This window comes from Eucyclogobius newberryi, unplaced genomic scaffold, assembly GCF_026437365.1.
Source record: "Eucyclogobius newberryi isolate DKJ021-1_F unplaced genomic scaffold, fEucNew1.0.hap1 SCAF_22, whole genome shotgun sequence".
Classification (NCBI taxonomy): domain Eukaryota; kingdom Metazoa; phylum Chordata; class Actinopteri; order Gobiiformes; family Gobiidae; genus Eucyclogobius; species Eucyclogobius newberryi.
In genome coordinates, this window is record NW_027315857.1 from 18,831,464 (window position 1) to 18,858,468 (window position 27,005).

A 27,005-nucleotide genomic window follows, 5' to 3' on the forward strand; every position below is an offset into this window, starting at 1 on the left:
TGTTAAAATGTGGTCATAGTTGAGATGGTGGTTCACCGATGGAGTTATTAAAACACACCCAGTGCATTTAAAGCTGCACTACGTAACTTCACCATCAGAAACACTCTCGGAGTCACAAACGATAAAGTGCAACATTTAAAAAATTTGCAATAATTCTCGACTATAAATACTGTGTGAATAAATGGCACGCATGAAATAAAAATACTTTGAATATAAATACGAAATGACTGGGAGTCCGTCGCCCGCTTGTTTCCATGGAGATGCCATCACTTTGTCTGGGGTTATAGCTGTAATGATGGCACTGAACGTGAGCGTAACATCACCAGGCCAAGTTACAGGTCAGGTCTGTGACGAGGCGAGCCCGCTCAAAGTACAGTCAATGTCATTTTATTTGTGGTGAGGAAGAATCATGAAGAGTTTAAATGCAAAAAGAGACATTTTGAAAAGAAAGTTTTTATTTTTAATTACATATTCTACAGATATTATGAATGTAAATAATTTTCAGTGCATTTTATTTTATTTTTTTAATTTATTTTCTTTTTATCTTTTATGGTTTCATTCCATTTGTTGTGTTTAGCCACTATTTGTTTTAGATTATTTACGGTTTATTTATTTGATTTTATTGTAGTGTATTTATCATAATTTTTTGTTATTATGATTTGGAAACGTTTCAGTTTATAAAATATATATATAAATAAAGTGAAGTGCCATTTTGAAGTCAGTTTAGCCTTTGTTTACTGCAATGAACTCACCTGTAAATGCATAAATACAAGATACTACGGAACATTAACTAAGTCTGCATGGAGAAAAGAAAAAGTTACACAGTGCACCTTTAATATTATTCACATTAACAGACAAAAGGCAATAAAATATCTATTTCAGGAGTTTTACACAAGATAAAAACAACAAAACTGCACGTGACATTAGAGTTAAAGCACAAATCAACAACATGCAAAACAATACTTCAGAATTCCAATAAAACACATGTAAATATCTTACTTGTGTTGCCGTGGCGATGCAGAGAGAGCTCTTCTGAGTGCACAGGAGCTCACCGGTCTGTTCCAAACTGTGGTGAGTTTGATTTCCTTTGGCAGGAAGTCACAGACGAGACAGACCTTATTTAGACGCTCGACGACACACGCGAAACAAGAGGCAAAGACACAATCCAGTTTAAAAGTGTCGCTACTTTATTGACATTTAATTGGCCCCTTTTACAATCACGTGAGAAGCGTCAAAACGGCAGCAGTTTAATATAAGAGCGGATACAGTAGTTTTCTGATAACAGCAGGTAGTACGCAGTCGATATACTGTATATCTATAAATACACGGACACAACTGTGAAATCTGCACATGTGAGAAGTATTTACAACCATTTTTAAATAAACCAGTGTCCATTTATCTACAGATACTTAGAGCAAACAGAGGATAATTTGGTATTGCAGGTGATTGGAGCGTGTCACGACGACTCACTTTTCAGGTGGAGATTGTCGGAATTGAAGCGAAAAGGAGTCATAAGTTACGGGTCTGGTTTGTGGAGAGGCGGCCCAAGCTCACGATAAGAATACACGTGACTTTTGAGCAAAGCCGTAACGCTCCGCAGGGAAAGAAACCTTCATAATTGTAACTGTAGACGCGGTCATGAGCGATTGTTTACACGATTTCTATTGTGAGGATCTAAAAGTAGTGATGCTACGTTGTATTTGTGAAGGAGTGAGCGGCTGACCATCACAAACTAACTATATTCTGTACAATATTTGCTGGAAACGGGTAAACCGACGTACCGTTCTAATCATTTTCGATAGTTTCTGGTCTTTCTGCGCTTGACTTACGCTTTACCCTTTTCCCGCCTAAACAACTAACGAAAGCTGACGGATTAAAAACATTATGAGCCAGGTAAGAAGTGTGAGGAATTAAAAGCGGGGGTGGAAAGTGACAAAAGCAAAGTAAGTAACAAAAAGTAACAAAACAAAAAAAGTACTGTACCGTATTTTTTGCACTATAAGGCGCACTTAAAAGCCTTTCATTTGATCAAAAAGCCACAGTGCGCCTTATATATGGATTAATTCTGGTTGTGCTTACCGACCACGAAGCGATTTTGTGTGGTGCGCGTTCTGTTTTGCTTGATTCGTGTTATAATCTGGTGCGCCTTATAGTGTGGAAAATACGGTTTACAGGGAAGTCACGATATCGCGTTTTAGTGTTACGATTATTGAGATTGTGACTAAACAACAGTGAAATCTTTCATTTTCTTTCATTCCCGTGGTTTGACATGTTTATTCTTGACATTTGTGACCGGCTTTCACAACATGTAACTTTCTGAAAGATAAAATAAAGACAAAAATATGACAAAAACAGCCATTTAGGTCTTTAGACTGCAAATTGAACCAAAAAAAAAGACTTAATTTAGCTTCTAAAATGGTCGCGATTATTATTTTTTGGTTCTTACGATTATATTGTGACCTGAATAAACATGATTATTAATTTTATCAATTTTTTTTTTTTTTTTTTTTTTAAATCATTTTTACGACACGAGCCCGTCTGAAATGGCTGAGGGGTAATCTTATTCGATGACACAAAAATACGTACATTAAATTAAGATTCTGTCGCTTTATCGAGATCACTACATCTTTAATCATTCCCAAATCTACGTTAAATAATGTTACTTAATACAGTTTTAACTTGTACTCGAGTACATCGTTGCCTCCTGTATTTGCATGCATAATTATAGTTATGACTTTCGAGATGAACCAAACTTCCATTCCCCGGTAAGTTCCCACACATTTGTCCGCGTTCTACACATTCTTTGGACTAATCTCTTGGTATTCCACTTGCCTTGGTCGACGTTAGCAAATAACCAAGTGAACGAGAAAATCTTAAAACGCTGGATCACAATTGCTTCACGTGCACGACAACGTTCAGAAAAACAATCGATTGGACCAGCGAAGTGAGGTATGAGGTCCCCTAGTGGGCTGAAGAGGTACTGCAGGTGCAAGAAGAGTCCAGTTAATGCTTTTTAGAGCTTTAACCTCTTATTTTTAGACGGACAACATGACATTTGTACTTTGAAGAGTTGATATTTTTCTCTCAAATTGAAACTTTCCACCACAACTCACGACAAACTATAACGAGGGCCTCGACTCAGGACCTCAGACTTGTGTTTGTGCCTCGTCCAATCCCAGTTTAGTTACGATGTAGACTTGTTTTGGTCCTGTTCTAGTCCTGGTTCGATCGTGGTCGAGTGGTTCAGGTTCTGATCCGCGTTTAATCCCAATTTAGTCATGGATTTTGCGCATCTAAACGTGCGAATCACCGACTTACGACCGGCGACGCGCGACAATTCCAGTGTCTTTACACAGATCCATTCTCACGACAAAAAGGACAATCCGAGCCGAAACGCAACGACAAAAATCCCATTTGTCGCTTAAAGTTTACGAGAACGACAAAAGAAAACGCAGTCAAACGATTGTAAACAAAAACAGTCATAAATGTTCGATAAACGGCTCAAGACTTTTCCACAGCATCTAAAGACGTACATATTTTTCCAGAATTGAACACACTGAAGACTATTAGTATGTTTTGGTTTCCCCTGGCAACTACAACAACGATTAATGTACAGAATAAACGGTCTAGAAACAAAATGATTTAAAAAAAACAAGAACATGTGGGCAACAACAGTGCAATTTGCCATATATTAGATTCTGATGTCGAGTTTTGAGTGCAAATATAAGATTCAGTCACAGAAAAGTACCAATAAAACGCAATAAACACCATTTTTGTGATCGGGGTTCTCTGCGATTTGTTCATTTAAAACGTTTTCCTTCCTCGTTGTATTTTCCAGTTTCACGACCCGTCAAAAAGAGTGTAAAGAAAGTGAAATCGACACGCACAGAACACGGAGGGAAAAACGTGAATAATTTAAAACGATATGTACAAAAACGAGAAGGCAAAACGTGAGGCTGCCGATGGTTAGCGTCCACGTTTGAAAAATACCAATTCCTCTACATTAAACGATTGGTTAGCCGCCGCTAATTTTCATGCTATCGGTGAAAAGTACAATCTTTCTGAGCTAAATCTGACATTAAACCGTCTACGGTGTAAAAAAAGAAAGCTAGATTGAGATATGTGTAGTAGATGTACGGCGTGCGAGGCGTTCGGGCGCGCACTTTCACGCTCTACGGCGCAGCATGCTAATGGAAGTGTACTTAGCGTCATGGACTTAGCGACGTGTACCTAGCGCCGTGTACTTAGCGGCGCGTACAGCAGCGAAACGTCTCCGGTGACGGTGTTTTACGATGGTTTTAAAAAATAAGCTTTAGGCAATTTTGACGTTGTTGTTGTTGTTGTTGAGTCAAGCCCCGCCCCTCGCCGAGTCGATCTAACCAATCACGGAGTTGCGCCGGGTCAGGTCCACGTTGCTGGCGCTCAACACCTTGGAGTCGGAGAGCACGGAGTTGTCGTCCTGCGATGGGAACGGAGAGATGTGATTGGCATGCGTACATTTGTGAGATGGTTTGACTGTCACGGGCGTAAATGCGTCACCTGCGCGGTCTCCTCTGTGCTCTTGTTCAGGAAGTTGAGGGAGCTGGCTCTTTTCATTCTACAGAAGGAAACAGAAACAAAACCTTACATGAGTCTCACGTGTATGTAAAGTGCCCCCTGCAGGTCGGAACTAAAATGAACTAAAATAATGCAGTTAGGATGAATATACTTTGAAATTTGCTAAAAATTATAAAAATGCTATGCCAACATTTTTTAGGTTTATAATGTCACTTCCTGTTTGTATTTAAAGTGCCCCCTACAGGTCGGAGGACTCACTGAACTAAAATGCAGTTAAGATAAACATATTTGAAAATTTGCTAAACATTATGAAAATGTTATCCCAGAATAGCTAATTTTTTAAGTTTATAATGTCACTTCCTGTTTGTAATTGATGACATCATACTAAGAAATTACCCAGCAGACACTGGGCAAAAACGTATCTAAAGTCACAATTAGTTTTCATATGACAAATACAAATATATAAGAGCAACTTTAATTTGTTGAAATAATCTTTAGATCGTCAAAAAAAGTAGTTTATTTGAGTAAATTCTGCATAAACTTTGACTGGAGTGAGTGTTCCTAGTGTGATGTCACTTCCTGTCATTTTCAACAGCTTTTTCAGCATTTTCTCCACAAATACCTGCTCGATCATTTATATTTACAGCAGGTACAAATACACCAAATACAGTCAAAAATTTAAACTCGTAAAAACCTGTCATAGGCACTTTAATGTTTAGGGTGCAGCACTTTAACGTTTCAGTTGATAAAATCAGCAACTTAAACTTTTCCATTGTCTTCAAAAATGTGCTCCGAGTGAACAATGAAGAAAGGTTATTGTTGCAGAAGGTTAAGTGCAGTCTTATTTTTAAGCTCGGTTCAACGAATACAACCGCCAATATGTCCATCAATACACGAAAACGTCTGCGTACACCGACTGAAGTAAACACAGAAAAAACACTATACGCAACTAAAGGCTGTAATGTACCAAAGACATGCAGTGTGTGTAGGGATGCGTACCGCTCCGCAGGACCGGATCTGGACTTGTAAAAACGTTTCGGTTCAGGTCCAAAAAAACCAAAACCCCGGTGATTCGGTTCTGGACTCATTAAAAATCTACCACTCACATTCTATATCCTTTATGTTCTAGAATCTAAACCATCCTAAACCTTCCATAGATCGCGAAATTCGCGCTGGAAAAGACGTAAACACTGACATCGCTATCAATGGCCCGGAGCATCAGCGACGCACACGTCTTCCCCGCGGCAGAAGTTGAAGCGGGTGAAATGAGTTTAAAGATGCGAGAGACCGAAGTTGTCACTTTATTTCTTGAACAGAGTTGGTTACTGTTGGCCGTAACCATGGTGATGGAACAGGAACATCAAAAACTACCTGGTCTCCTGAACCCGCTCTTAGCTCCGCCCCAGAGACCGCACGCACGCGCACTAGAGACTAGGGTCGCTACAATATGAATAAAATAACTGTTATGTTGTGGTGTGATGTAGCATTTATTCCAGTGGGTTAATGTGCCAGATACATATTTATACATCTAAGTAAATACTAAGTCAAAGTAATATTGTTTAATTGCTGGATTCATTAATTGGAGCTTATATTTTGTAATAGTATTTGTATTCTACAGTTGTTAAATATGGTCTTGTGTTTAATGCTGTTAATATGATGTATTGTGTGTAGTGTAAAATATTTTCATATTCTATTTTTGATACTGCTAAGTTGATTGATTTATAGTGGTTTGAGTTGACTTTTATGCGAGTTTTTGAAGGTTTTTACATGACTTTGATGCCAATGGATCTGCAAAATTAAAGAGTGGAAATGTATCAAAAGGCATTAAACTTCAGGTGTGGGGAACAGCCCAGTCAAACCAGTAACACACTTGACAAACATAGTATCAGCTGAAACAGCTGCCCCAATACCAATACTCAACTTGCTCTTGTTCGGAGGTTGTTCCTCTAGTAAAACACATGAATGTGTGTTAGCTAGCTCGTAGCTTGTGATTTGTAAGTTGTAACTTCTGTTAATAAACAGTGAATAAACCAGATAAATTGAGTTTATTTCAATCTGCAGTTAAGCCTTGTGTTTGATAGTCGTCCTTGTTCAAGTGTCTTCAACTTAATTTAGCGAAGTGTCTTGTGTTATGCTGTTATAACATTATGCAAAAATGGCATGAGTTCAGCCGGACTCATTAGGTCCGGACCTGAACCTGATCCTCTGGATTCGAATCCGGACTTGAACCTGAACGTGTACTGTAGTAATGTAATGAACGTGTAGTAATGTAATAAACGTGTAGTAATGTAATAAACGTGCAGTAATGTAATAAACGTGCAGTAATGTAATAAACGTGTACTGTAGTAATGTAATGAACGTGTACTGTAGTAATGTAATAAGCGTGCACTGTAGTAATGTAATGTAGTAATGTAATAAGCGTGCACTGTAGTAATGTACTGTAGTAATGTAATAAACGTGCAGTAATGTAATAAACGTGTACCGTAGTAATGTAATAAACGTGTACCGTAGTAATGTAATAAAGGTGTACTGTAGTAATGTAATAAAGGTGTACTGTAGTAATGTAATAAAGGTGTACTGTAGTAATGTAATAAAGGTGTACCGTAGTAATGTAATAAAGGTGTACTGTAGTAATGTAATAAAGGTGTACTGTAGTAATGTAATAAACGTGTACTGTAGTAATGTAATGAACGTGTAGTAATGTAATAAACGTGTAGTAATGTAATAAACGTGCAGTAATGTAATAAACGTGTACTGTAGTAATGTAATGAACGTGTACTGTAGTAATGTAATAAGCGTGCACTGTAGTAATGTACTGTAGTAATGTAATAAACGTGCAGTAATGTAATAAACGTGTACTGTAGTAATGTAATAAGCGTGCACTGTAGTAATGTACTGTAGTAATGTAATAAACGTGCAGTAATGTAATAAACGTGTACTGTAGTAATGTAATAAGCGTGCACTGTAGTAATGTACTGTAGTAATGTAATAAACGTGCAGTAATGTAATAAACGTGTACCGTAGTAATGTAATAAACGTGTACCGCAGTAATGTAATAAACGTGCAGTAATGTAATAAACGTGTACCGTAGTAATGTAATAAACGTGTACCGCAGTAATGTAATAAACGTGCAGTAATGTAATAAACGTGCAGTAATGTAATAAACGTGCAGTAATTTAATAAACGTGCAGTAATGTAATAAACGTGAAGTAATTTAATAAACGTGTACTGTAGTAATGTAATAAACGTGCAGTAATGTAATAAACGTGCAGTAATGTAATAAACGTGCAGTAATGTAATAAACGTGTAATGTAATAAACGTTCAGTAATGTAATAAACGTGCAGTAATTTAATAAACGTGCAATAATGTAATAAACGTGCAGTAATTTAATAAACGTGTACTGTAGTAATGTAATAAACGTGTACTGTAGTAATGTAATAAACGTGCGCTGTAGTAATGTAATAAACGTGCAGTAATGTAATAAACGTGCAGTAATGTAATAAACGTGTACTGTAATAAACGTGTACTGTAGTAATGTAATAAACGTGTAGTAATGTAATAAACGTGCAGTAATGTAATAAACGTGTACTGTAGTAATGTAATGAACGTGTACTGTAGTAATGTAATAAACGTGTACTGTAGTAATGTAATGAACGTGCTCTGTAGTAATGTAATAAACGTGTAGTAATGTAATAAACATGATGTAATGTAATAAACGTGGGTTTAGGTATGCATCCCCAAGTGTGTACATGGATTAATCAAGTAAAAGGTGGCGGTAAAATCTCTCTAAACCAGTAAATATGTATCTCTATGGACAGACTCTAAACCAAACGGCAGCGTCCAAAGGATCAGCTACAAATATTTACACAGAAAACTAGTAATAAACATTGTATTTGTCTGTAAACTGGCAGATTAAACTACAGAGATCCTTATTAATGCCAATAAATTACAATACAAATGTTGGTCAACTAAGACTCCATCGCCCGACTGATCGACCAAAATTTAACGCTTTATAATCCGTTTGTGTTCAACCTGTTACATCCCCATCTTTTTCTCTCTACTTCTTCTGTCTTGTTCATTTTATCTGTATATTAATGTGTTCTGTACGTGTTGTCCCCCCTGTCTGTAAATACCCCCCCCTTTTTTTATTATGTTCAGCGTCTTTGGGTCACTGAAAAGCGCTATATAAATAAAAGTTATTATTATTATTATTATAAATACGTAAAATAAACAGCATTTCTCTTTAATAATGGGTTAATAATGGATGGTTTTACGCCTAAGTTTAATTTTAGATTTACGTGGCAGAGATAGTTTCAAACGATATAACAAATACCGTTGACAGACTGTACAATCGCCTCAGAAGACGGATAAGCTAGCTTCTTTTGTTTGTGTATGTTTTATGGAGGTCCGACCCCAGATTTGTCCCTCCGGTATAAATAACGTGGGCACAATTGGACACGGTGTATTGTAAAAGGGCGTTACCCGGGGTTACGGGGCTCCTGGGGCCCGCTCCCCTGCAGCTTCTTCACCAACATCTCGCTGCTCCTCCTCAGGGCGTCGCGGATCTTTCCGAAAGAGCCGGAGCGACGCAGAGAACCGTTACCGTCCTGAGAAAAACAAACAAACAAACAAACAAACAATATGATTATAAAAAGGTGCAACTTATAGTCCGGAAAATACGGTAAGTTCTATGTCAAACACACACAAAACAGTACGATGAAAGAATCGAGCTTTAAATTAATATTACGCAAAAAGTACATGAAGGAATACACACGGAAAACAACTCCACAGCTCGAGTATATTGATCAGGATTACCGTATTTTCCAGACTATAGGGCGCACTGGATTATAAGGCGTACTGTCGATTTTTGAGAAAATGAAAGGCTTTTAAGTGCGCCTTATAGTGCGGAGAAGACGGTAGCTGCCGGAGAAGCCTACTGTTGTGAACGGAATTTGTTTTTGAATGAGTTTGAATGTAAAGTTGGTAGAGAAAATCTTACAGGAGACATATTAGTTGACCTTTAAACCTTGTTGCAACCGTGTTTCTTCATTGTTAGTTTATTTGCGAGTAAACGGAGTGCAATTTTCTGTCTTTAGTTGTGATTACTTGAAAAATTAAGACTCCGAATCATAAGCAAAGGGCTCAAAATGTTCAGTATCCATTCTTCAAAACAAAACTAAAAATGCGTAAATAAAAATGAGCTGCTTGATACGGTGAAAAGCTATGAAGAAGCTGTGTTTCTCAGTTCTGCAGCTTTGAACAGGAAGTCAGTGGAAATGCCTCTATCATTAAGCCAATTTAGATCAATATTGCGGTTTACAATGAACAAAATGTAAAATGACCATCTTCCGGAACAGTTCAGAACAAAATGCCTGAAAAACATAGCACTTTTTTAAAAACAACTGAACTTATAATTCAATACCAACCTAACACTAAACCAACTTATATTTCAATACCAAACTACAAAAACCCCCGTGCAAAACAAATACCCAATCACAGTCCATCCCCTCTTACACTGAACATGTAATAACACGCTGTACATTTAACACGCTGTACATGTAATAACACGCTGTACATTTAACACGCTGTACATGTAATAACACGCTGTACATTTAACACGCTGTACATGTAATAACACGCTGTACATTTAACACGCTGTACATGTAATAACACGCTGTACATTTAACATGCTGTACATGTAATAACACGCTGTACATGTAATAACACGCTGTACATGTAATAACATGCTGTACATTTAACACGCTGTACCGTATTTTCCGGACTATAAGTCGCACCCTTTTTCATAGTTATTATACTTATACTCCGAAGCGACTTATATGTGATATTATTTGTTATTTTCACACTTGCAACTGCATTTCATACTCCAGTGTGACTTATATGTTTTTTTCTTCTCTATTATGCATTTTTTTGGCTGGCGCACATGTAACACGGCGCACATGTAACACGGCGCACATGTAACACGGCGCACATGTAACACGCCGCACATGTAACACGGCGCACATGTAACACGCCGCACATGTAACACGCCGCACATGTAACACTCAGCACATGTAACACGCCGCACATGTAACACACATAAAACCGGCTGCATTTGCACACGGCACTGACCCCGTTCCACTCGGCCGGGTCGTCCCCTTCTCCGTGCTGAGGGCCGTTCACGTCCCTTTGTCTGCGCTCGCCTCCGTCCTTCAGGATCTCCACCACCTTGCTCTGGTTGAAGGCATCAATCCCCTTCAGACAGACAAAACGCATTACTACTTCCAGCAGCGGCGCAGCAGGTACGCCGCCGTTCCTTAGCGACAGCAGTGACCGGACTTAATTAAAACTGCCATGTACGTTATAAAAGCCTGCAGCAGTTCAGATTTTTATACAAGTTTGCCTTAAAACAATGCATTTTTCATGAGGTTGGATGTTTTCTTGAGCCGCAATAACTTAATAACTTCCATTGAGGATTGATAAAGCATTCAGATCATTTAGCGACCGTGTTACTCTAGTAAACTGCGTCTCTTTGTGGGCGGGGACATTAATCTAAGATCATAAACAGTATTTCGTATGTTTTATCAGCACAAACATACAATGAGCAGATTCTTTTAAGTTTCACAATGTGAAATGCCAGTTCGAATGCGTCTCCTTCATGGCTTCTACTCCGCTCCGCGCTCAGACCTGTTTTCGGGACTTGCTGGCGCACTCCTCCAGAGTCTCCGCCGCCTCCAGTTTCCCCTGGCGACGGTACAGCGCCCCCAGGCTTTTGAGGGTGGTGTTCACCGTGGGGCTGCAAACACACGTCCAACTCTTATTATATCTACGTACGAATAATTGAATGAATAGAGCGGTGTACACAGATAAAAAGGCATATTTTCTCTGTAATTGCAAGAAAAAAAATACAATAAATATTGATAAAATGTCAATATTAACACCGAAATGGCTACAACGTAATTATTTAAATACTGAATAAATGTTGTCGAAAAATTACAATTTACATTTATATTATTTTAACTTAAACAAAATATTGAATTATCTTTTAATGAGGAACTATACTGAATTATTACTATTAGAGCTGCAAGTCGTCAGTCGTTAAGTCAATTAATCGGTTGTGGCACAATCATCTTATTGATTATTATTGATTAATCGTCTTATTTTGACAAATTCATGAGGGTAAAAGCAGAAAAGAAACGGCCCGGGATTAGTAAACTGGAGATGAGGGAATGGATTGTGAATTTATTCTGCCATTTCACACACGAATAATCAATTTACTAGTACTTTTCTTGTCTGTGCACTTTGGGTCGGCTCACAGAGATCGTTTGAGACCTTTTGCTAGTTCACCCCACTTAAGTGATCCCTCATTAAGTCTACAATTAACCAATCATTTCATTCGCCAATTAAAGCCTCGTAATGAGTCGTTCTTTCACGTTCAGAGTAGCACATCTACCTGTCCACTTTGCAGGCTTTGTACCAGCTCCCATACTCCACGTACGGCCCTTCCTTGCGCTTCCCCTGTAACACCAGCCGCACACAGAGGACGACATTTACTGATTAACATTAAAATGTAATTAATAAATGTCATTAACGTGAGTAGAACACACGCAGTCCGAACCTTGCTCTCCTCGCGTTCCTCGGCGTGCATCCAGATCGGCTTGTTATCGTCTGCGAAAAGCACAAATGACAGTAAACGAGGATCTTTTGAGTACATTTTGAAACATCCGGCTGTTTTTATTTGACCCGCATGTCAGTTTTTAATGTGAAATGGTCAGAAATTCCCTTAATTCCCTCGCGCCGGTCATGTGAGAAGCAGCAGAGGGTTTTGATAGGCTTATAGCGGAGGACATTAAGCCCCAGAGACATAATCCAGTGTCCCGCGGTGAGAGCAGGGGCGAGGGCGAGGGGGAGGAGCCAAATCCAGACCCACTACGACAGAGGAACGTGCCGCGCTCAAAGTCGTGGAGTTCATTTTGGATTTGGAGGGCAACAGTGAAACAAAGAGGCTTTACAATACAAGTAAATGGGGCCACTGTGTCGCAGAACGTCTTCTTTTGGATTTAATCAGGTAAAAATATGCAAAAAGGTGCAAATATGTTTTGATACAATGACATTTATTTTTAAAATATTGCGTTTTCAATCAATGGGTTTTTAGTGCCATTTGCCTGCTTTACTTTCATTCATAAAACAAAAACGTACAGCGAGACGTGCATTACATTACATCACTAAAAATAAATAAATGACATGGTGGACCTTTATTTACATATTTACTTACCTGAAGTAAATATGTCTTTATGTCAAATCAGTGCAAACTTCGAGTGGCGGCACCAGTTTTTTTGCCCATGTAGCTCAGCCCAGTACAGATATTCAGGGTCAAAATGAAACCGCGGTGTGCTGTCTGCGTCTAATTATAAAGCCTTTTAACGTCCGAGAACCAGGAAGTGCCCAGGCTAGTTATTATTGTTAGCAGTGACATTAAAACTCTGGTCACTTCTTCCTCACATTCTGATTATTCACTGCAAAGTATAGAAGTCAAGAAGTAGAAGACGGCAAAAATCACGTACTGCGCCTTTAAGAAATTGGACTACCACATTATCTGGCATTTTATTGTGGATGTTGACAGGAGTTCCCTTCAAAATAATTCACGTTTGAAGTGAGATGTCCCATATGTGCTGGCAGTCGAGTCCGTAAACTTCAGCGGCGTTCGGACGCGTGTTTCTGGATATACGTTCTGGATATACGTTCTGGATACGCGTTCTGGATACACGTTCTGGATACACGTGTTTAGTACTCACTGTTGACCGACCCAAACTCCTTTTCGTGCGCTCGGGTCAGGATCTCCTTGTACAGCGCCTCGGCGTCTTTGAACTTCCCCTGCTTCAAGTAGCACGTGGCCTGAGGAGAAGCGTGATCGATGAGGATTAGAAAGAGGACAGAAACGACTGTAAAAGCTCTGTTTAAACTGCAGCACAAGTTCAACCAGGAAGTCTGTGTTTCTCATCATAAATATGTAGTTTTCAGTCAATCGCAACCTGCTTTTTGACCCTCAATCATTTACCAATCTCCTAAACCATCCGCCCTAATGTTCCTTCTACATTTCTGCTCTTTGCTTCTTCTGAGAGTTCACACTTGATCCCCGTGTCTGAGCAGAGCTGAATTATATCACAACAATCTGTAAAAATGTCCCTCTAGGGCTGGCAAAAGGGACAAAAATGGATACTGATCACTACTAAAACTAGATACTCATTTGAACGAGTATCAATACTGAAAATACATATACATAGGACAAAATGTGACCTTTCCTGAGCAGTTTTAGAATGATCTCAGAACTAGTAAAAGACCACATGAAAACAGAATGAAAGTACTATTCTGTGTTTAAAATTAGAGCTAATTGTCTAATATTGTGGTACCAAAATTGTTATTCAAAACGAGCCTATTTCTTTATATGTAAATAGTTGTGACAGTACCACGCCCTTCACAGCAGCAGAGCAATCGGCCTCTTCAGTCGCTTCATTTCCTGCTTTTTACAGTCAGTGCCAACATATTTTCCCTATTGAAATTATTATTAAAATGTATATTATTATCATCAAAATGATTATATGAATTATGATTATTATATTTTTTTATTATCAAAGTCATTATTATTTTGATGAATACAGTTATTATAATTATTATCATTAAACATATCAGAATTATTATTCAAATTATTAAAAGTATTATTATAAAAAGTATTATTATTACATGTTTTATTATTTGTATTACTAAAGTTATTATTTTTATGATTAAAGTTATTATTAGAATTATTATTATTAAAGTTATTAAAATTATCATACAAATAAGTTATAATTTAATTATTATTAAAATTAGTATCATCATCATCAGTTATGGCATCACAGTTTAGACATTCAGTAAACTGTTCCTCATGGTCCTGGTCTGATCCTGGTCTCGTGCTAAACTAGACTTGTCCCGGTCTCGTTCTCGCTCTGGTCTTGCCCTTAAATGCTGCAGGGTCAGGGTCAGGGTCAGGGTCAGGGTTAGGGTCGGGGTCGGGGACGGGGTCAGGGTCCCCTACACACCAGGTTGTTCTTGGTCTTGGCCACGTTGGGGTCGTCTGCTCCCAGTTTGGACTCGTAGATCTCCAGAGCTCGTCTGTAGTAATACTCCACCTCGTCGTACTTGCCCTGGTTCTGACACAGCAGGGCCAGGTTGTTCAGCTGCTTGGCCACGTCCGGGTGGTACTTCCCCAAAACCTGCACAAGACCAGGGACAAATCACTTTTATGAACCGTACATCTCTGTATTTGAACTGAATTATAGATATAGGGATTGGAAACACTTTGATATAATGGAAAACACAAGAACAATGAGCAAAAAGAAGCTGATATTTTCTCTTATTCATTAAAACAAGCATCCACCTAAACAAGGATAGAAACAGCGCTATTTAATTTACCTTCTCAAAGGTGACTTGCCAATCATCAAATGCTACAAACTACTTACCGTATTTTCCGGACTATAAGTCGCACATTTTTTAGTTTTGGCCGGGGTGCGACTTATACTTATATTTATACTTATATACTTATACTCCGGAGCGACTTATGTGATATTATTATCTACCTCTTATTGTATCTACCTCTGTATTGTATCTACTTTTTTTTCGTGTATCTCTTATTGTATCTACCTCTGTATCTACCTGCGTTGCACCAATGAAATTTCCCCATGTGGGACAATAAAGGAATATCTTATCTTATCTTATTAGGCCCGAGCGCCACAAACTGGCGAGAGGCCTATTAATCTCGTAAGGCCGTGCGAAGCACGGCTGCGAAAGCGCGAAGCGCTCGCCCACTTCCAAACACTCACTAACGCACTCCTTCACTCATGCACGCCCCGTGCATACTAATTAGTAGTAGGAAAATGGAACATTACCGTTGTAAACGGGCGAAGCCCGTGCAAAAGTGCGCACTAAACGAGCACTTTACATTGAGATGACGACCGCTTCGCGGTCGTCATCCCCATATAAAGCACTCATTTGCGCTAAGTAGCTCACGAATACGTTCCCCATCTCTTGCATGTTCCGTGCATATAAGCATGTAATGCAAAAATTGAACATTATTACTGTATAGAGGGCCAAAAACACAAAGTGGGCGGAGCCCACTCAAAATTAACGAAAGTACCCGTCAGTGACCAGGGACCCACACCATGAGGTAGGAAAGCGCGAGCGCTTTCCGAAAATGTATAGTTTATGATATTTGAAAAATGGGAAACATTGTTTTCGCATCGGAATATTATTAGGCCCGAGCCCCAGCAGGGCGGAGGGCCTATTGCTCCCGCAACGCTGCCGAAGGCAGCGTTGCAACTGTCTGACTAAACATGCGGGCGCAGCCCGCATGTTTGGTACCCCGTCGCCCCTGGCAAGTACAGTGAACTAGCCCATGCCGAATGCATGGATCATGCATACTTACTCCTGCTATGACAGAAATAGTCAACAATGAGTGAATGGGCGTAGCCCATTCACTCATTGTTGACAACAGCAGCGCGAAGCGCTGCATTCCTCCAAAAACCCTCCTGGCATCGTCCTGTACGCGAGAGTCCATGCCGCAGGCATGGGCCATGCTTGTATCTGCTCAAATCAATGGAAGTCTATGGGGAGTGGGCGGGGCATCCCGACGGAATAGGGAGTGATGAGCGCGTAAGCGCTCGTAATGATGATTCCACCCCATGACGGCATCGGGAAGGCTTAGAGCTTTCAAACGATGTATCATTTGTTATTATAGTGGAAACGGCTATATTGTTTTTGCTAAAGATATTATTATTTTTATTTTTCTTGTTCTTCTTCAGCGCTTTGATCTCTAATTTGACCCCCTGAACATGCTCAAAAACTCACCAAACTTTGCCCAAAATTCAGAATCGGCGAAAAATTTTGTTTTTTCTGGGCCATTTTTTTTTTCCTAAAAAAATGGCGCGACAGCGCCACCGACAAAAGTCAAAATACATTGCGCCTATGGGAGACGCCCCGAGGTCAACTTTGTCGTAAAGCTACGAAATTCGGAACACGCATTCCTCTTGTGAGGACAAAAAACAAATATTATTGTGGCCACGCCCCCAGACTTACCCTATGGCCGCCATCTTCCTTTGAAAATGAAAACACGCTGTGTTAGCCATTTTGTTCACGTCAAACTTTGACGAACTCCTCCTAGGGCGTTTTGCCCACCAACTTCAAAATCGGCGTATGTCCTCTGGACAAGTGGGGCATCTAAAGTTATCCAATTTTTTGAGATACCTTTTACGGTCTGTGTGCGGCGCAGCCGCAAAGTTGGACAACTTATTTTGGGATATTGCAGATCTAAAAATTGTTCCCATTTGATCAAAACAAGTCCGATTAGGACCAAATTTGAATCAGTTGTTCAACTTTCTAGTTTGGACCAGTTTATGATGACAAAATTGAAATGGGCGCGATAGCGCCCCCTACAGAGTGACCTTTAAATTAACATTGAAGGTCAAGAATTAGTTTTACTAAAATTTTCTAAACTTTACCCAAAATTCTATTTTGGCGTCCCGATCAAAAAAGCCAATCAGACAAATGCCTTAATTTTTACGGCGTAGTCGTAGCGATGACATAAACCTCCCATGTTATCCCTATGGGAAAACCGCTAAATCTCTTGAATATCCACATTTTTCTGTTTCACACTTTAACGAACTCCTCCTAGTGCGTTTTGCCCACCGACCTCAAAATCGGTGTACGTCCTCTAGACAAGTGGGGCATCTAAAGTTATCCAAAATTTTAAGGATAGATTTTACGGTCTCTGTGCGACGAAGCCGCAAACGTTTCCCAGAATTCTGACTATTTGGCCTTCAGAGTGGCCTATAAACAATAGAGTTTTTCCAAATGATATGATATTTTGAACAAAATTCTAATTTGCCATCCAAATCATAAAAGTATGAGAGCCAAAGTCATATTTTGTACAGCGTAACCGTAGCGATGACAGAAACATCCCATGTTATCCTTATGGGAAAATCGTAGAATCGCTCAAATCACCACATTTTTACGCTTCACACTTTAACGAACTCCTCCTAGGGCGATTGTCCGATCAAGTTCATATTTGGAGAATATCATCTACACAAGCGGGGCATCAAAACTTATCCATATTTTGATTCTAAGTGCTCCGGTCTCTGTGTGGCGGACCCGCAAATATATGTCAGAAATGGGAAAACAGCGAAATCTCTAAAATGACCACATTTTTACGCTTCACACTTTAACGAACTCCTCCTAGGGCGATTGCCCGATCAATCTAATATTTGGGGAAAATCATCTACACAAGCGGGGCATCAAAAGTCAGTCATATTTTGATTTCAAGTGGTACGGTCTCTGTGCCGTGGAGCTGCAAATATACTGTCACAAATGGGAAAACGCCAAATCTTTGAAATGTTCAAATTCATGCTTCACACTTTAACAAACTCCTCCGTGGGCAATAGCTCGATCAAGCTTTACTTTGGGAAATATCATCTACACAAGCGGGGCATCAAAAGTTATCCATATTTATATTCTAAGTGCTACGGTCTCTGTGCGGCGGCGCAGCAAATTTGACTGACACTTGTGTTCATTTGCACTGGATTGGCCATGTCCAATGTGTTGCCGTCTGTCAAGTTCTTTTTTAATTCAACACAATAAGGGCGCCATCTTTATCAAGTCGAAAGCGCAGAGTCGGAAGGCCGGCGGCCGGCGAGGGCCGTTGGATGCCGCTTGCGGCTTTAATTCTTTCTTCTTCTTCTTCTTCTCGGGACCAACCCCCCTATTTTTCACCCAGTGAACATTGACGAAAAGTCACAAAAATGTTCACACCTCTAAAAATCGTGCCTCTCTACATTCTGGCTATTTCCCTTTTCTAAAATAAAAAAAATTGGCGCGTCAGCGCCCCCAAATGTACCAAAAATGCATTGAGAGATGGGAAATGACCCAAAAAAAATCTAATCGTAGAATCATGAAATTTGGCGCAGAGGTAGATGGTGACAAGAGAAGTAAAAAATATTATTACGGCAACGCCGTCCGCCCAACCAAATGTCGGCCATATTGCTTCAAAAATGGCTAAACATGACTTCGGAGTTTTTCCAAACGTCGTACTTTTACGAACTCCTCCCAGGGCGTTGGCCCTAAAAAGCTGAAATTTGGTGAAAATGCTACTGAGGAGTGGGACATCAAAAGTTATCCAAATTACATTGATACCTCTCACGGTCTCTGTGCGGCGAAGCCGCAAACTGTAGCTAGAATTTCAGAAATCTCCCATATTTAAAATTTCTGCCGTTTGCGCAGATAAAGTCCGAATTGCGTCAAATTAGAATCAGTTGTTAACCTCTTTGCCCTAAACCTACTTGAAGTGAAATAAATTAATTTGGCGCCACAGCGCCCCCTACAGATTTTATATGGAGGTTAAATGTTTAGTTTTGCGAAATTATATGAAATTTGACACACAACTCAATTTTAGCATCCCCATCAAAAAAGTCAATGAGACCCATGTCATAATTGTTATGGCGTTGCCGTAACGATGACCGAAACCTTTCATGTTATTCCAATGGGGAAATCGCCAGAACATGTTTACACTTTAGACTTTCACAAACTCCTCCCAGGGCGTCAGCCCTATTAACCTGAAATTTGGTGAGACTCATCTTCAGGGGTGGACCATCAAAAGTTATCCACATTTTCATTCAAAGAGTCACGGTGTCTGTGCGGTAAAGCCGCACATTTTGCCAAGAATTCAAAATAAAATAGCTTTTTGATGGTAAAACAAAGGGGAGAAGATGTGACAGCGTCACAGATTCAGCAGTAGGCGTAATAAAAGGACAATTGGGGCGCGTTAGCGCCCCCTCCTCTTGCGGCGTGGCGGCGGTGTGGCGGCGGCGTGGCGAGGGCCGATCATTGCCGCTTGCGGCTATATTCTTATCTTATTATTTGTTATTTTCACACTTGCAACTGCATTTCATACTCCAGTGTGACTTATATATGTTTTTGTCTTCTCTATTATGCATTTTTTGGCTGGTGCAACTTATACTCCGGAAAATATGGTTCTTATATCACCAGCAATAGTTGAACTGTGCTTTTTGAATGAGTTGAAAGTGGTAGAACAAATAAGCTACAATCAAAGATCCACTAGACAAAGTTATAATCACATGCCTGCCCTTTCCCACACTGACAATAACACAACCTTTACCGTGCCACCGTGGGTCAATTTCAGTGTCGCAATAGAAAAGAAAAGCACGAGAACAGTCGCACGGGAATATAAACGTTGGAAAAGGCCCTGCTGACACAAACAGAGACATCACCTTCTCCCTGATCTCCAGCGCCCTCTTGCACAGCGGCTCCGCCTCCTTGTATTTGCCCCTCTTGCCGTAAAGCACGGCCAGGTTGTTGAGCGTCGCCGCCACGGCCGGGTGGTCCTTCCCCAGGGTCTTCTCCCTGATGGCCAGAGCGTCGTTCAGGAGGTGGGCCGCTTCTTTGTACTTGTTCTGGTCCCTGTGCGGTACATAAATATGAGAGATTAGAGCGTGACGCTGTATCGAGACCCCGAAAAACACGCTCCTGACCTGTACACCAGAGCGAGGATGTTGAGCATGGTGGCCACGTCGGGGTGGTCGTGTCCCGAGGTCTTCTCCAGGTCCTCCAGCGCCTGTTTGCAGAGCGGCACGGCCACCTCGTAGCGGCCCTGCGAGGCGTACTGGATCACCAGGTTGTGGAGGGTCCGGAGGCGGGCGGGGATCTCGTAGCCCCCCTGCTGAGCGGCCGCCTCCCCGCTCGGCTGGGCTGCGGCGGGCGAGAGGAGGGGGTTCCATGAGCAAACGGATGAGCGTGACGGAAATTAATCTGAACTTTTTTTTCGTGTAAAAGGTATTAGTTGAGGTTTAATCATCAGAAAAATGTAAATTGTTTGTAAAATGAATCACAAATATATACTTATCTGAACGTTTACGACAAAAACATATATATATTTTTTATTTTTAAATCAGGTCTTTTTGAAGCGATTTTTACTATAAACAATAACCTTGATATTCACATTTTGTATATTCTCAAAACAGCATTCTTTATATCATTTAAATGTCTAATAAATAACGATGGAAATACATTTCTCCTGCATTAGAAACTGCATTAGAACTCTTCTGTCGACTCCTCAGGCTTTTTACATTTATTCAATAACCAGAATTGTAAGAAAAATGACTCTTTTTAAGATTATAAACTGTAAATTCCAACACAAAATCATAGTAGTTTATTTATACCATGTAGTGTTATACAGGAAATTACATAGATCAGGACCTTTCTAGAACTATTCCTCAAAGATAATTTAAATAAATGTGTTTTTTTTAATGTGTCTTTTGCCAGTATCAATATTTATTCACATTAGTATTCAGTTTTAGTATAGAAGAGTCTCTGGTATTGATACTTTGACAACTTTAAGTAATAATAGAGGAAAATTAAGACAAAAATGCTCTATCTTTTCCCTGTTTATGTTGTTGGGACGCCACACCACATTATACGCCTTATTTTTAAATGATTTGTCTGAGTTTTGTCAAATTTCCTTCGTACGTGACCTTCCAAAACAGAAAAACCTAAAAGATAAGCACGGACACGAGATGATTTTAAACATGAGGCGTGATGTCATGACTCGTGTACAGTTTGCGCCACCGTAACTGAAGAGTCTTTATGAGTAAATGAATAAACACTGAACACGATCTTGAACCAGAGCAGACACTGGGGCCCATTCTGCAGCACATGATCCACAGCACCACAACTTATGACTTATGACTTCCACTACAGGAAACAGTTAGAAGTCTATCTTTGTTTGCTCAGTAATGTTTTTGTGTGCAATTTTAACAAGTCTCATTGCAATTCTGTGAAAATATTGAGCTTTTGGAGCGCCACATGTTCAAAACCAGGTTGTGGATAAGTCTATAAAAAGGACAACACTCTTAACTCTGAATTCAACACTGGAACTGCAAAGGTCCAGTAGAAGACGCATTAATATAGCTGTATTTACATGTTAATAAGGGTTTGTGACACTTAAGCCACATCTGATTCTCGACAACAGCAGGACTAAACCAGGACTATACCAGGACTATACCGGGACTATACCGGGACTATACCGGGACTAAACCGGGACTATACCAGGACTATACCAGGACTAAACCAGGACTAAACCAGGACTAAACCAGGATTAAACCAGGACTAAACCAGGATTAAACCAGGACTAAACCAGGACTAAAACAAGACTATACCAGGACTAAAACAGAACCAAACAAAGCCTACGTCTGGATTAAACTGGGCTCAAACCGGGACAAATCGGACCAAAACAAAGCAAAGAGCGTGGCACTGGCAAAAGCTCTCAACACTAGATAACATTTATACAAAAAGTCAATGAATTTAGATGTAAAAAGGCAGACTAAACTCCACTTTTACTCTTATTTCATGTCTTCTCCCTTCTGGAGTTTTTTTCTGTAAATGAAACAATTCCCAATAAAACAATTATTTGACTAATAAACAATTCGATGGACTAAGGCACCATGTCACCATGGACAGACAGCACAAAACGCACTTAACAGTCACGCAGAGCAGCCTAAAGCCTGAAAATGATAACCATGGTCACAGTACAACCCAAGAATGAGAATGTTGTTCCTATAGAAACTGAGAAGATGAAGAGCGAACTTCAAAGGACGCGCTGTACGTTTCTCCATCAATAATTCAATTGCCTCAGCACTTCCTGGTTTACTAATGGCGCTGAGTGTGGGAGGTGTACGTCCAAATGCACAGATAATGTGTTACGCTGCTCTGAGCCGGCGAGCTGGTGCTATTCCAATGACAATATTCAGACAATATCTGCAGTTAATCCAGCAGAAACGTGCCAAAACCTGCCTGGAAATGTCACCGTGAAGGTTCAAAGATCATACAAGACGATAACGGAATATTAACGGTGGAAAAAATGATGGAAAATGCGGCTTGAGAAATCACAGTTGTTTTTATTTGATGTCTTATATGATTTCTTTGTTATAATTTTTTTTTTTTAATTATTATCATTTTTATTTTTATTTTCATCATCATTATCATTATTATTACTATTATTATTATTATTATTGATATTTTTTATTATTATTATCATCATTACTATTATTATTATCATTATCATCATTATTATTATTATTAATAATTTTTCTTTTATTATTATTTTACATAGGTCAGTTTGTTTTATGTAAGTTTCTGCTGCTGTATGTTTAAAAAAATGAAAATCTATATATTCTTTAACCTTTATAAATAGTTTAAATTACATAGACATAATGCAGAAATGTTACTTTACAGCGACATCCTTTTAAACGATTTACTTTGTCCTGTCCTTGTCATGTCTCATTTAATTAATTCATTTTGCATCTCTCCAAAACAACACTTGGAAAAGGAAAAAACACACATTTGCGTTGGAAAGAGAAAAGTGCAAACGGATTGCTCAGCTCTAAACATTTGGTGTTAAAAAACCTTTGAGCCAAAACTGAAAAACAAAGATCTAAATCAGAACGTCTGAGCAGCTTGTGTTCCGGTGTAAACTCTGTCGTAAACTCTGCTGCCTACACTGAACGAGGTAATGCTTTATATGATCACTTACAACAGGAAATGTGTCTAGAACGGGAGAAATGCTGATGTGGAGCTGCACAACACTCTGCAGGTGTAATTATCAAACTAAATATCCAGTCTTGAGAAGAAAAAAATCATGTTAACCCTGTAGTTTAGAGCAGGGGCCCAAAACCACCAAGCCGGGGCCCTAAACCGGGCCGCGGGACATCTGCTACTGGGCCCCAGAGGCAAACGTTAGAAATTAAAAAGTACTTTATTTTGTTTTATCGTCTAGTGTCATCTCCCCGTGTTTTACTGTGAAAATGTAGAGCCAAATAAACATCAAGCATTAGTAATAAGGCAAATACTTCATATTTAGAAGGGTTTGTACACATTTTACACTTTGGCATCTAACTTTCTGCACCGTGAACCAAATTGTGACTTTTATTCTAATGCAAATGAACACAAATTATATTAGAGCGGCAAAATCGTGAAAATTATTTGTAATTTTGCGGGTTTTCTCCTGACGGAAGAGCATTTTATTCACGCTCGGCTGTATTTTTTTCAAAAACAGAAGTTAATTCACGTCCACTTCAACGTAATCATGTAAAGCGTGGAATGTGATACGAAGATTTGTGTAAAACGAGCAGGAAAAATTGTGATAAACCCTCAATTCTGCTAAAACAACCCCGGTTTCCAGCTGAATGAAGCGCTCTCACATTCGCACTGTTTAACGTGTTCAGCAGCGCCGTGCATCGGTCGCTCTGCTCGTCCTGACACTCTTAGAAGCTCCACCGCGGAGTCTAATACGTCCATTTAATTAAAAACGTCTCGTGCGATCGTTCATTGTTGTTGCCGATCATCTCAGCACAAAAACAAGTCTGTGAAAGTCTGTTTTTAAGTCTAATTTAAGCATTTTCCCCCATATTTATGACATATTTAACTTTTGTGTCAGAATTCTGGTCAACTGTGCCATTAAACTAAAATCTGATAAATGAATTAAGATTGGCTTTAGATATTTCACTGCAGCAACAAAAGTAATAAAATCCATCATTGATCATTAAAGGATTAAAAGTGCACTAAATTGTATCACTTTGCCTGAAACGTCCCATAATCCGACATTAAACCCATTAATTTTGCATTCCTTCACGCCCCGGGGCAGCTGCGGCTTCGTCTTACCCGGCCCTTGGTCATCGTCGTTGGGGAACAGATCGTCCAGACTGTCCTTGTCCTTGTCCTTATCGCCGCCTCCTCCGCCGCCGCCGCCACTCTGGTTCTTATCCTCGGAGGGCGACGCGTCATCGTCGAACTTCTTGATCTGGTTCATGAACTCTAGGTGCTTCTTCTCCTCCTCCAGCTGGGCCACGCTCTGCTCGCTGCGCTGGAGCTTGTGCTGGGTGCCGGCCAGCTCGTCCCGCAGCCACTGGTTCTCCTGGCACAGGCGCCGCACCTGAGCGCGCAGCTTCTGCTTCTCCGACTCCACGGCGCTCAGGTGGCTGGACAGGGCGATGATCACCTGCGGGGCAGAGGGCGGGGCTTTAGGGGGCGGCGTTTACCGTTTAAGGGTGAAAGCGTCCCGTAGGAAGGCGGACGATGCTCCCCCCCGTCCAGAGAGCAGGAACTTCATGAACAAAGCATGCTAAAACAGGTCATCTATGTTTATGTATGGCATAACTAATAAAGGAGCTTAAATTACCGTATTTTCTGGACTATAAGTTGCAGTTTTTTTATAGTTTCGGCCGGAGTGCGACTTATACTTATATTTATACTTATATACTTATACTCCGGAGCGACTTGTATGTGATATTATTTGTTATTTTCACACTTGCAACCGCATTTCATACTCCAGTGCGACTTATATATGTTTTTTTCTTCTCTATTATGCATTTTTTGGCTGGTGCTACTTATAGTCCGGTGCGACTTATAGTCCAGAAAATACGGTAGAAGAGAGTACTTTGTTTTATTGTATTTATTATACTTGAACGTTCCATTCTTTCCATCACAGCCTGGAGGTCCATGAAGCGTTCCTCTTTACCCTTTGGTTACTTTGAAGAATTATATGTTTTCCCCTGGACTATTAGTTATATTCTTTATATATTTGTATTCATTATGGAGCTGTGATGATATCTTGAGATCTTGAGGAGGCAAACAGAACTGTAGATATGCTACTTTTTCATTCTAAAACAAGATTTTGTTGCATTTTTCTGTCATATTCCAAAATACAAAAGAAAAAAATAAGCATGAGAAGTTATGAAAAGAAAACCGGTATACCGTAATATATTTAAATAATTTTGTTTTAAAAGTGCATAAATTACAATCCATAGCTATATTTATTAATGTCTGTTCTTTTTTTTTCTTCTAATTTTGCAAATCTCCAAAACAATCTCAATATGACTCTCACCGCTATTACCAAGGCTTTGTTCAATTCATTCAAAAAACATTTAGATTGGAAATGGAACACTTCAAACTAACTTTTGACAACACAATATCACAAATCACGATATATTTTTTACCGTTTCCTCCTTATAAATCGCTCAATCGCTCACACATAACTGCTGTGAGTGTATTAGTAACACCACGTCACAGATTGAACCTAAACTGCGATTAAACCTGGTTAAAATACAGAAACATATTACAGACGCATCCGATATGTGTTGCCGTGGTATTGCGATGTTAAAATCTATACGGCTCATAAAATGTTAAATGCTCCGTTATTGTTCACAATTTAATGAAGATAAAGTTTGTTGTATCAGGTCTGGGAGCAGGACCACACCCTGTCTGGAGGCTACTGTACATAAACCTTCTGACCACACACCTCTTTGTGCCTTTCATTAGTCAATATAAAAGGATTTGTCATTCTGGACTATAAGTCGCACCAGCCAAAAAATGCATAATAGAGAAGAAAAAAACATATATAAGTTGCTCTGGAGCATGAAATGCGGTTGCAAGTGTGAAAATAACAAATAATATCACATATAAGTCGCTCCGGAATATATGTATATAAGTATAAGTCGCACCCCGGCCAAAACTATGAAAAAAGGTGACTTATAGTCCCGAAAATACTGTAATTTTCGCCTAAATTCATCTTCCATTTTGACAGTTTGAATAAAAAAGGACAAATCTGATGCTCTGAGGACAAACTGGGAGCGACACATGAGCACAAGGCGACTGACCGCTCCCGTATCACCCAAAACCAAACCGCTACAACCGCTCCGTGCTTCTCACCTGCGCCTCCCCCAGCCCGAGCTCGATGGCCTCCAGGCTCTTCCTTAGGGCCCCGGACTTCTCCTGGGCGGCGGGGGGCTGCGCGCAGTCCAGCAGGGAGTTGAGGAGCTGGGCGTGTTCCCCCCGGAGCGTCTCCAGCCCCTGCATCACCGCCTTGGTGTTCAGCACGATCTCGTCCTGACTGAGCCGCTCCAGGGACTCGTCGCGTGGGTACACCATCGTGGACATGGCACGCTTTTCATACACACTGGAGGGGGGACGCAGGGGGGGACACAGAAGGGGGGACGCAGAGGGTGACACGGGAGGGACAAAGAAGGGGGGACAAAGAAGGGGGGACACAGAGGGGGGACGCAGAGGGTGACACGGGAGGGACACGGGAGGGACACAGAGGGGGGAAGCAGAAGGGGGGACACAAATAATAACGTGTTAGAGACCATATTTACCCCTGGACATCACTGCACTGGACTTGTAACAATACTAACATGTCAATCTCTACAGGTTTTAATAATGTCGTCATAATATATATATATTTTTAGACAATATCATTTCATCTAAACCAGCGGTCCCCAAAATTAAAACGCATATAATATTGAGATTTAGCAACAGACTTTAAACAAATAAATGCCTCTGAGGCCCGGTAGCAGATGGC

General features: G+C 40.0%; 1 protein-coding gene across 1 annotated transcript; it reads right to left on the reverse strand.

Moving 5' to 3' along the window:
- Positions 1–1,255: 1,255 nt before the first annotated feature.
- On the reverse strand, positions 1,256–26,597 carry LOC140371479 (kinesin light chain 2-like). The gene is made up of 13 exons (XM_072458644.1): positions 26,357–26,597; positions 24,311–24,647; positions 20,128–20,344; positions 19,867–20,056; positions 14,632–14,805; positions 13,351–13,450; positions 12,174–12,223; positions 12,009–12,073; positions 11,243–11,351; positions 10,688–10,810; positions 9,041–9,165; positions 4,540–4,597; positions 1,256–4,459 (listed from the first exon to the last, which is right to left on the reverse strand). The coding sequence occupies exons 1-13, from the start codon at positions 26,582–26,584 to the stop codon at positions 4,376–4,378; spliced, it is 1,860 nt and encodes a 619-aa protein (XP_072314745.1). The 5' UTR covers positions 26,585–26,597; the 3' UTR covers positions 1,256–4,375.
- Positions 26,598–27,005: the final 408 nt, after the last annotated feature.